Source organism: Schistocerca piceifrons, chromosome X, assembly GCF_021461385.2.
Source record: "Schistocerca piceifrons isolate TAMUIC-IGC-003096 chromosome X, iqSchPice1.1, whole genome shotgun sequence".
NCBI classification, from domain to species: domain Eukaryota; kingdom Metazoa; phylum Arthropoda; class Insecta; order Orthoptera; family Acrididae; genus Schistocerca; species Schistocerca piceifrons.
In genome coordinates, this window is record NC_060149.1 from 877,319,801 (window position 1) to 877,332,614 (window position 12,814).

The 12,814-nt window shown below is 36.6% G+C and overlaps 1 protein-coding gene across 1 annotated transcript in view; it reads right to left on the reverse strand.

Moving 5' to 3' along the window:
* The window catches only part of LOC124722752 (annexin A5-like), a 280,617-nt gene that overhangs the window by 83,250 nt on the left and 184,553 nt on the right, over positions 1–12,814 (reverse strand). The window contains exon 4 of the mRNA XM_047247892.1: positions 7,689–7,779. Coding sequence (XP_047103848.1) covers positions 7,689–7,779 — 91 coding nt within the window. The remainder of the gene's footprint in view (positions 1–7,688; positions 7,780–12,814) is intronic.

The window sequence follows — 12,814 nt, forward strand, 5'->3', positions numbered from 1 at the left end:
TCTGCCTTCTAGTGTCATCGTCAATCACTGGTGACAGAACCTGAAGTGTCAGAGATATCTCTAAAATAGGTGTAATCTAATTATCTGCCTTTTGTAGTGAAAAATGCTGTGGTTTCATGTAATACCACCATTTTACTTATTGCTGGTCAGATACATACTGAAATTACAATGAAATTCAGACCATTAGCTGCTTACAGGCATTGATAAATATCAACGGAGACAGTTGAAAATGTGTGTTCTGACCGGAACTCGAACCCAGGATCTCCTGCTTACATGGCAAATGCTCTATCCGACTGAGCCATTGAGGACACACAGAATAGTGTGACTGCAGAGATTTATCTCTATCACACTCCCTGTGATACCCACATTTGTAGTTCCCCTGCCCACTATACTCATTACTCGTGGCAGCCAGTCTACCGATTCCCAAAGAGTTTTAGCAATGTGAGTGCATCCACACTGGAGAAGATCATTGGCTGGTAAGCCTTATTTATATGAAGATGGTACCTGTTCTTTTGGAGATGGATCCTTTGGACAATAAATTATAGTGATGTGGAATGGGTCATTTTACATTCACATCACAAATTAATTTGTAAATATGGCTTCATGCTGAACATTTATAAGTGTCTTTTTTTTCATACAGGTGAAAGTTAGTAATTGCTAACCATCATCTTTAGACATTACAATAATATAAATTCTTCAACAGAATAGAAGGAGTTGTCAAGGACAAACTTTTTCAGTTTGTTTTCAAACTTTACTTTGCTGTCTGTCAGACATTTTGTATTCCTGAGTAAGTGATGAAAATTTTTAGTTGCATCATTCAGCACCACCTACCATGCTAAAGACAACCTTAACATGGAACTATCTAACTAACTAACTAACTATGCCTGAGCACTTCGGCCAGCTCATAACAAATCTTATGTGCTGTGAGAGAGAGGAGAGTACAAGCATCCAGGGTAAATTCATCTTTATTGAAATGTAAGATTTCATGGTTTGTTATAGTTGCACTTGAATTAAAATGAGACCTATTGTGATAGATAAGGCTTCTTCTGCTATGTTGTAATAACGGGACATTTACTTGCAAAAGATTGTGTCACAATTTTAAATAAGCTAAACAATTTCAGTGTAGCTTCAATTTTCTGTAGAACAAATAGTACCCATGAAGGCTCATGCATACTTTTAAATAACTCTTTAGAAAACACAGTGAAAGATGATTTCAATTTTCTAAATGAAAAAGGTGTATTTGAAAACTGCTCAGTTGAATTAGAAAAACAAAATATTGTCATTATATCAATAAATAGAATTTCAGGTATTGCAGTAACAAAATTATTTTTACCAAAGTTAATGGGTCTTTTACAGAAAGTCAGTAATGACAAAAAGAAAAATGTTTTAATAACCACTGATTTCAATATAAATTTATCAAATGAAACCAGTGATTCGATGCAGTTTATGGGCCTAATCCAAAAATTTGTGTTCAAGGCAAACTTCACGGAATTCACAAGAACAAATGACAGTATAGAAACCTGTATTGATAATATTCTAACGAATTATAAATCCAATGATGCAAGGAAGCTATGTGTAGATTTAGGACTTTCAGACCATTCAGTTTTGTTTATCAAAATGACTAATACAAATGAACAAAGTACTAGAAAAACTTGCAGCAAAAGACATTTTACTGTCGAAAACTTAAAATTGTTCTGCTCTAAATTAGAAGAGGTGGAGTGGCAAGCCGAAGATGAGTTCTAATCTGTACATTTTAACATGTTTTTTGATTAATTTTTTACATGTATTTAGTGAAATATTTTCACTCAGAGTACGCCAGACAAAAGTGTCTAATAAGCTAAATTAGATCACTGTTGGAATAAAAATATCTGGTGAAAAAAAGACAATTCCACAAGGAACTGAAATACAACAAAGACCCTGTTTTCATTTACTAAGTTAAACAGTATGAAAGCGTATGTAAGAGGGTATGAAAGCAGCAACAGAAATGGTTAATAATAAATACATCTGGGCTCATGGAAGCAAATCAAAGGCAGTATGGTCCATCATAAAATCAGAACTGGGGATTACAACTGACAGCAAAGATACTTCCAAAATTAAATGGGGAGCAAAATTGTAACAAACATGGCTCAGCGTCAGAGTCATTAAACACTTTTCTTTATAAATGCATGAAAATCAGATATAAGTGCATTTTAGACACAAGGCAGACGAACACTTTAACAAATTTGAGAACATTTCTGTTAAAGATGAAGAGAGAACCATATTGCAGCTAAAAAACAAAAATTCTGCTGGATGGGACGGCATACCTACCAAAGTAGTTAAAGCAGCTGCCAGGATAATAGCTCACCCTGTTTGCTCAATAATTAATAAATCAGTGGAAGAGGGCCACTTTCCAGATGTCCTAAAGTATGTGGAGGTAAAATCTTTGTTTAAAAAAGGCTCAGGAGAAGATAGGGGGAACTACCACCCAATCTCTATTCTCGCAATTTTGTAAAAAGTATTTGAAAAAGTGGTGGAAACACAAATTAAAAAAATTATAGAGAAATCAACATAATTTCAGATAACTGAAATGGCTTTTAAAAGGGCAAGAGTACCATAGAGACAATTAATGAGTTTGTGAAAAAAATCAGATCCACCTTAAACAAGTCGAGAAAACATTTGATTGTGGAAACCATCACTTGCTCCTGTATAAAATGGAAAGATACAGAATTGGGGGCTGTGCTTTAGAGTGGTTTAGGTCATACCTCATGAACAGAAAACAAAGGGTAGTTATATCCTCAAGTAAGGCAAATTCCTTCTCTGAATGGGTGATTATTTCTTGAGGCTTTCCACAAGGCTCAATTCTGGGTCCAATTTTGTTATTACTTTACATAAATGATCTAACTCTGAGCATAAATTCACACTCAGTTTTAATCGTCGAGGATGCTTCTGCCCTTGTTGAAAGCAATGACCCCAAACAAATTCCTTTAACTTTCTCAAAACTATTATACAGTTTGGAAAATTGGTTCCAGCTAAATGGGCTAAAATGTAATACTGGGAAAACGCATTTGCTGCAGTTTAAAACTAAAAACTCTAAGGTAAAAGAATTCCACATTAGTCATGGAAGTCAAGAACTGAGATAAGCAGACTGTGTTAAATTTTTAGGCATGCATTTGGACCAAATCTATCCCGGTCTGCACACATAAAGTATTTAGCAAGTAAATTAAACAGCCTGACATTTGCAATGGAGATTCTGTCATATTCAACTAACATGGAGACAAGAAAAATAGTTTACCACAGCTACTTTGATTCAATTATAAGGTATGGCATTATTTTTTGAGGAGGCACAAGCAAAATGACAAGAATCTTAAAATTGCAAAAATCAATTGTTAGAAATATGTCTAATGCAAAACCAAAAGTATCCTGTTACCCACTGTTAAGAAATTTAAAAATATTAACTGCTCCATGTTTGTACATTTACGAACTGATTATTTTTGTACACACTAACACCAAGTTATTCATAGACAATAACTTTAAACAGTAATACAGTACTAGGAACAAGGAGAATTTCATGCTTCCCACTCATAGATTAAAGCTGTTTGCACAAACCTCAGAATACATGGGCCTGAAAATTTACATTCTAAAAAAGAAACAAAAACTATGACAGTTGTTGGTACAGAAATGTTATTATTCCTTAGAAGAAGTTCTTAATCATAATATGAAAATCTGGCAAGAAAGCAAGTGACTGAAATGTTTAGTTAATTAAGCTTAGGAGTTTTACATCTAATAAATACATGTAATAATTATTCTTTCTTTTTACAGTAATGCTGTTGTTAGGATAGACAGAGTCTCTGTATATTATAAATTAATAATTATTGTTTCTGTAATACACAAAAACTGTAATTGCGGTATTGACGAGTCCCCTGTACATTAACTCTTGTGATTTAACTCTGAATGTTATGGGACGGTAAAAATTCTGTTTCTGACAGAAATCACCATTTACTGTTCAGTATGTTATTTCACCAAAGAGTCATTTACTCTACTGTGTGACAGCACAAGTGAACATTGTCAGTAAAAGATGGCAAATATTGTATAGTGCAAGATAAAATTTTTACCCTAGCACGGAAACATTGTAGAGTTTGGCTGAATTTGAAAAGTAGTTGAAAGTAGGTAGTTGAAAGCATATCAACCCTTGCTTCTTGCCTAAATGAATATGTATTAAATCCATATATTAAAACTACTGTTAAGTGTATTATTTCATCGAAGTTTCATGTAGTTCACACTGTACAGTGTCATTGCATAGCTGGTAAAATACTGGTGTGTGTGTGTTTGAGAGAAAGAGAGAGAGAGAGAGAGAGAGAGAGAGAGAGAGAGAGAGAGAGAGAGAGATACACACACGTGCATTCAAGGTCTTTGATGATGTCATATACTCAAAGACCATTGATGATGTCATGCATTTGCCCCTGTCCCTGGATTTAGGCAACCCAAAGATCAGTGGACTTATATTTGGTTCAAAACCCTGTCCAACCATACTGTTTGGGTTTCCCTAAAATGCTTAATGTAAATGCCACAGTGGTTTCTTTGAAAAGGTGTGGCAGATTTCCTCCATCATCCTTCCTTAATCAGAGTTTGTACTCCATCTCCAGTGACCTTGACGTCAGTGGGATGTTGAACACTAATCTAACTTTCTTTCCAAAGGTCAATTTGTAGCAAGAAAGTTCTCTGACTTTCACATTTCACCCAGATTTTTAAACAACTGTTTTTAAAATAAACTCCAAGTATTTATTTTTAATGTCTGAAACATTAAAGCACAATGGTGAACAAAAATGGTTTGTATATGGATTGGCAGTGCTTTCATCATACATCACTTACTTGACTCATGTATATCTGCCATCTTAAGAGATGAATAACACAGAACAGGGTCAATGTGCATTGTTTTGCCTGTTTTTAATGCAGTTAACTTTACAAATTCAACATTTAACTATTTCATAAAGGAATGTGTTTTAGCTAGTGACATGTCCTGGCAGCAATAGTTACCAATTTCATTGAATGTGAGAGCTTAGCATGGCAATAAAGAAGTGCTGAAAATGTAAGCAAGATGAACTGACCCCTGTTGTATGACATCATACTACGAAAAACTAGAATGAACTGTTTATTCCATTTGCAGATAATTGTCAACAAGGCATAAGATTTATTTATCATTCTGAGACTACTGGTTTTACAAACAGAAGTAATTACAATGGCATAAAGCTCTAGAGGCATGATTGTAATTACACAGAATCTTTTATGGTGAGGATAGGCACTTAATGTCATGTCCTGAGCATTATAACATAGCATTAAAAACTATAAATGAAGTTTCAGTTCTCATGAAGGTATGATCAAATTTTTGTGCTCTTCTGTATGCAGATGGGCAAAAGCTTCACATAATTGAGCTCAAATTTCCAATTGAAGTAACATAATAGAAAGATATAAATAATCTTATTTTGTTGATGACTGACATTTTAAGACCATAGCTTAGTATAAAATAAAAGTTGATTCTAACAAAGAAGAAAACAGCAACCAGCCACTTTGAATAATGCCATATATTTACATAAATAGTGCCATTACTGATTTTGATCTGACAGGTTCTTCTTTGGATTCACATTTGGATTATATTTGTTCTTGTTTTATTATATTTGTTTTTGTTTACATTAGTTGTCAGTTGTTTTCTGCCATTCTGTTGAAAGTCTCTTGTGGTGGTCATGCAACAAAGTTCTTGCATCATTATGTTGCACTGATGACCGCTTGTGTTCACAAAGCAGTAAAAAATATATAAAGCTATTTTTTGATATATAAATATGCCCTTAGTGTGGAGCACCTTGCAAGAACACTGAATGGTTTATGCTGCACTTTCTAAATTTTATGAAATCAGACATTTATTCTGAAGTTATAAAACATCACAACTCAATATATTATTTTAGAATGTATTGTAGAGATATAATCTGAAACTGATTCATATACAAATTATCATCACATACAATGCACATAAGACATCCTAAACCCTTAATGACTTAAGTGATTCTGCTTCACTTTTTAAGAAATCAAACAGGGTATGAAATATGTTGCTTATGTCAAGCAACACTAATAATTGTTATGCATTAACTCAGGAATTACAAAGTCAGCTTACTATAAACTCATACAGTAGAATTACACACATCAAAAACAGTTTTGCATCACCTTGGTTCCGAGAGTTCCGGAACCTGTACAGAAAATTGGAATAGAGATCAACATAGACATCATTTCTGCCCTTTTTATTGCTCATGAGAAACATAAATTGCATGTTGTACCACCATACAGTGAGACCTTCAGAGGTGGTGGTCCATATTGCTGTACACACCGGTACCTCTAACACTCAGTAGCACGTCCTCTTGCACTGATGCATGTCTGTATTCATCATGGCATACTATCCACAAGTTCATCAAGGCACTGTTGGTCCAGATTGTTCCACTCAACAGTGATGCAGCGTAGATCCCTCAGAGTAGTTGGTGGGTCACGTCGTCCATAAACAGCCCTTTTCAATCTATCCCAGGCACGTTCGATAGAGTCTGGAGAACATGCTGGCCACTCTAGTTGAGCAATGTCTTTATGCTGAAGGAAGTAATTCACAAGACGTGCATGATGGGAGCACAAATTGTCATCCGTGAAGATGAATGCCTTGCCAATATGCTCATTGTAAAGTTGCACCTTTGGTCGGAGGATGGCACTCACGTATCATACATCTGTTATTGTGCCTTGAATGACCACCAGTGGCGTACATTGGCCCCACATAATTTCTCCACAAAACAGCAGGGAACCTCTACCTTGCTGCACTCACTGGACAGCGGGTTGCCTCCAAACACGTCCCCGACAATTATCAGGTTCAAGGCATATGCGACACTCGTTGGTGAAGGGAACATGATGCCAATCCTGAGCAGTCCATTCAGCATGTTGCTGGGCCTATCTGTACTGCACTGCATGGTGTTGTGGTTGCAAAGATTGACCTCATCATGACAATGGGAGCAAAGTTACACATCATGCAGCCTATTGCACACAGTTTGAGTCATAACATGATGTCCTGGGGTTGCACAAAAAGCATTATTCAATATGGTGGTGTAGCTTTCAGGGTTCCTCCGAGCCATAATCCATAGGTAGTGGTCATCCACTGCAGTAGTAGCCCTTGGGTGGCCTAAGCGAGGCATGTCATCAGCAGTTCCTGTCTCTCTGATCCCCTCCATGTGCAAAAAAAATCGCTTTGGTTTATTCTGAGATGCCTGGACACTTCCCTTGTTGCAAGCCATTCCTGTCACAAAGTAACAATGTGGATGCAATTGAACTGTGGTATTGACTGTCTAGGCATGTTTGAACTACAGACAACATGAGCCGAATACCTCTTACTGGTGAAATAACTGGAATTGATCGGCTGTCAGACCCCCTCCATCTAATAGGCGCTGCTCATGCATGGTTGTTTACACCTTTGGGTGGGTTTAGTGACATCTCTGAATAGTCAAAGGGACTATGTCTGTGATACAATATCCACAGTTAATGTCTATCTTCAGGTGTTCTGGGAACCGGGGTGATGCAAAACTTTTTTTGATGTGTGTATTTTGATATAATATTACTTCTATAGGTCATAAGTTAAATTTCATTTTACAATCTTCAATGGACAATTACTAGAGGAAATGATATATACTTACTCTTGTAGAAAATCTCCTTGATCTTTTGCATGTTATAATTATTCTGCGCACCCAGAAGTTCTATAAAGGTGGCTATATCTGCAAACTTTTTCTGCAAAAAATACACCATACCTCTAGAAACAATATATGTAATTTTGGAATAAAATTTTTTTTAATAAGTAAGAGTCATAGATTAAAATGGCCTGGCTGATACTGCTTGAAATCTGTCTCATGTTGGCCAAATTGATTTCAGTAAATGTAGGCGAGACCAATATTTAATATAAGTTGACAGGATTCCCATTTTGGCCTGCTCATATAATGTAAGGTATAGCATGCTAGTTTGTGAGACAGGAAGCTTAGCGAGACCAGGATTGAATCTGTGGGGCACATTAATGGCCATAGTTGATGCACCAGCCACCATGAGTGTGATTTTTAGGCAATTTTTCCATGTTTGTTTAAGCAAATGCTGGGCTGGTCCCAACTTTCCACCTCAGAAAGTAAGGTACACAAACACTTAAGATATGATCACACACAGAACAAAGTTTCCACAATTAGCTGGCAGGTGGCACACATGATTTCCCTCCCTTAGGTAACTAACAACTGTGATGACAGGAAAGAAGCTCTGGCCACAAAGTTAAATAAAATAAATTTGCCAAATTCTTGAGTCCAGTGAATGATGTACTAGACACAATTGAAAATAAATAAAAGAAAAACATAGGGTTCCCATTTTATTAAGGTTAAAAATGAGAAGTATTCTGATTTTCAAATATTATTACCAAACATGCTCTATTTCTGAATCATGAATTTCAGGAGTCACTTTAGTACTAACGAAAGTGTGTCTGTCTATAGTCTGAACACTGTGAATTTAGCTTTCATATTTATTCCATTATTTATTCATATGTATTCCATTATTACAACAGACAGGCTCAAATATGCAATATTCTGCCTGATGACCACTATGCAGCTGATTCATGGTGATTATAGTGACAAAAAGAAGACTATAAGGTCTATAACTGACATGCTTTAGTAAGTAATTTAAATTGGATCCATACAAATCAGAATCACAGATTCATAAGCTTGTTATCATTCCTATGACAGAAATATCTAATGTAGAACTATTTTCAATTATTAAAACACATTTTCAACCTATGTTATGTATAATCAGAAAATTATTTCACTGTATATCAGTAGTACTTTATTCCCTCTATATATCCTGACTATTATGAAATACACCCCACATACAGAAAAATCCTAAACAACAATTAGTGTTTAATCATATGCAGCAAGTTCTGAAACACATTCTCCTTAAAGAACTTTTCCTTTTCATTTTAGTCATTTATTATGAAAATAACTTGAGCTGAGAGTGAGTAAGGAAAACTTCCAGTATACTTGTAAAATAATCACAAAAGCCTGTAGTAATGTGTTACCACATTGTTCCATTCCACACGTCCCCTTTTTAATAGTGTCTATAAGCTACACTGTTGTCAATATACTGGAGGAGCAAAGGCCTGATCAGACATTCTGATCAAAATTTTCTTTAATTTCCTTAAAATGCTCACTACCATATGCATAGTGATGAATGTTTAACCACCAGGCCGTGGCAGCAGGTGTTAAGTGTCTGCTGTGGCTGGTGGTAGCCTCGTGGCTATCAATGTGTTAAATTATTTCACATAAATCCAGAGATGATTTTTCAATTACTTTGAGTTGATTCCTTCTACAATACTTCTTCAATTTCCTCTGTGTCAACTATAAAATTGAATGCATGGTTACTGGTTTATACTTAGTTTAAATGGTTAAATTTTTAGTCCTGCCTACAGCTACACATGAAAAGTACATAGCACTAGCTGTATCATACCTTTCAGTTTGGAGAAGAGAGAGGAATAGGTTGGGAAAGGAGAAAAAGAAAGGGCCAGTGACTCAGACTCCAAGATGGGAACCCACCAGTTAATTCCAATAGCCAGGATTGTCTCATGTGGGTCTACTTTTATGAGTGTATCGGCAGCACTAAAATTCTTGCCTCCTGAAGGTGATAACAGGGCAATAAGTATGCCTCCAATTTTTTAGTTCTTTAATGTGATTTTCCATTTTGTACATTTATATTTGTTTCAATTAGATGATGAGCTCTAACCATCAATCCTACTGGAAGAAGTCCTATGAAGCGGTTGCAGTCTGTTGGAAGCAGTCCCATAATGTTGATGCCAACATTCTGTCAATATTTTCCTTTCTCAGTAAGTATATAATGTCTAACATAAAAACTGGTATATTTCTTTGGCGGTTTATTTCCGTGGCCAAGGTTAATGAATTGTGGTCCACCAGAGCTACTTGATCTGCAGATAGAGGACTGAAATTAAGATTTTTCAGATCTGGAACCTTACCTGCAAGAGGACAGATGATAAAAAACTTTTAATGAGCAGGCTGGGTGCCATTGTTCTTGGTTCCAAACTGTTCAGTTTTCTTTAACTGGTTTAATGTAGAACAATCATATAACACTAGTTATGGGAAAACTAAATGCCAGACAGTCATTCAAAGTATCCTGAGGAAATGTAGTTCATGCATAAATAAGGCAGTCTACATAACCCAAAAGTAACTGCTTCTTGGATGTATGAATCTTATCATATAGAATAAATAAGGAGATTAGAGAAGATTCAAGGAAGAATTCATGTTTAATCACCACATGAATGTCGTGGGAATGTGTAGTGATGTGTGCACACTCTTTAAAATGGCTGCATGTGCAGCAGTGCTATGTCGTCCACAGAGAGTGCCTCAGACTGTGTGTGTGTGTGTGTGTGTGTGTGTGTGTGTGTGTGTATGTGTGTGTGTGTGTGTGTGTGTTTAGAGAGGGGAGGGGGGAGGGGGAGACAGAGGGAGACAGAGAGAGAGAGAGAGAGAGAGAGAGAGAGAGAGAGAGAATATCACTGTCAGTGCTCACCATGGGCCCCAGTCTGTCTAAGGCTAGCTGAGCTGCTCTTGACCTCAGTTCTCTATGTGTATTGCTACTCCACTTTGTGTATATAATAGGTTTCTGCTGAATGTTTCTTAAGTACTGTGTTCAAGTTCTTAATGCTTCTGTGGAATAAAGTTGTGTTCAGTCTACTGGTTGTGTTGTGCTTATACCTAATTGCAACACAATTTCTGACGAGTGTGGTTCTCTTCTCCATGCAAATTTCTACTCTGGTTGGTCCTCTGTTTATTCTCACAATGGCTGATGATGTTATGGAGGACATTTTACGCTGGTTGGTCAAACAGCAAGAATCGTTCACCATGGTGTTGCACTGCCAGTCATAGGTGCTGGACAGTCAAACTCAGGTGCTTCAATCATTGGCTTCTACTTTTCCAGACAGCATGCTCCTTCATCTGTGTTGCCTGCTGATTTTCCCTCCATGACCCCCAAGGTTTATCTGCCTCCCTTTTCTATGTACAATGAATCTGTTGAGGATTGAGACACATATGACAAATGTCTGCAGCAACACTTTCAAGCTTTAGGGATTGGTGACACTATTTTTTGTCATGCCTTGTTCCTTTCATGGTTATCGCCAAGAATGTATCAAGTCCTATGTCAACTCACCCCTTTGCAGGGTCCATCTTCCTTAAAATTGACTAAATGTGTGAACTTCTTTCAAAATACTACTGTAAGCACACCCATGTTATTGCATCCTGCATTGAGTTTTACCTCTGTAGGAAGCAATGACATCATTCCTATTGACCATGGATGGCTGAACTCCATGGGTTAAGTGATCATTGTCATTTTGTGTCCAGTTTACGTAAAGAGCTGTATACTGACCAAATGGTGAGAGATGTGTTTAGCTCTGGATTGTGAGGGTTGAGAGCATGCCCTCCAGCATGAAAATCCATCCCTCTCCAAGGTTTTAGCTATTGCACAGTCGTTTAAGGTGTCATAAGCTGCAGGTAACCAAATTGAATCATGGTGTGAGGTATCAGCAATCCAACCCTCTCCTTCACACCAAGCTTCAGATAGTTCACAGGGAGAAGACATGGTTGCAGCACACAGTCACAGCATCAAGATGGCTGGCCTCACTGTCAGTAGCAGTCACACCAGCAAAGTTTTTAGTATTATTTTATTTACTCGTCAAGTTCTGTAGGACCAAATTGAGGAGCAAATCTCCAAGGTCATGGAATGTGTCAGTACATGCAATACAACATAAACGTAATAATAGATAAAAATAAATGTTCATGAACCTTAAAAAAGTCAGTCCATAAGTTTAAGTAACTGCTGTCAGCAATACAATAAAAATCAGCTTAATTTTTCAAGGGACTCCTCAACAGAATAGAAGGAGTGACCCACGAGGAAACTCTTCAGTTTCGATTTGAAAATGCGTGGATTACTGCTAAGATTTTTGAATTCGAGTGGCAGCTTATTGAAAATGGATGCAGCAGTATACTGCACACCTTTTTGCACAAGAGTTATGGAAGTCTGATCCAAATGCAGGTTTGATTTCTGCTAAGTATTAACCAAGTGAAAGTTGCTTATTCTTGGGAATAAACTAATATTGGTAACAAGAAACGACAATAAGGAATATACGTATTGGGACGCCAATGTATAAAATACCCAGACTCGTGGACAGAGGTTGACAAGAGGTTCATGAACTCACACCACTTATTGCCCGAACGGCCCATTTCTGAGCCAAAAATATCCTTCTAGAATGGGAAGAGTTACCTCAAAACATAATACCATACGACATAAGTGAATGAAAATAAGCAAAGTAGACTAATTTTCGTGTCGAACGATTACTCACTTCTGATACCATTCGAATAGCAAAAATGGCAGTATTAAGTCTTTGAACAAGATCCTGAACATGGGCTTTCCACCACAGCTTACTATCTATCTGAACACCTGGAAATTTGAACTGTTCAGTTTCACTAATCATATGCAAGTTCTGTGATATTAAAATGTCAGGTTTTGTTGAATTGTGTGTTAGAAACTGTAAAAACTGAGCCTTACTGTGATTTAGCATTAGTTTATTTTCTACAAGCCATGAACTGAGGTCATTTACTGCACTATTTGAAACTGAGCCAATGTTGCACACAACATCCTTTACTACCAAGCTAGTGTCATCAGCAAACAGAAATATTTTAGAGTTACCCATAATACTAGAGGGCATATCATTTATATAAATAAGGAACATGAG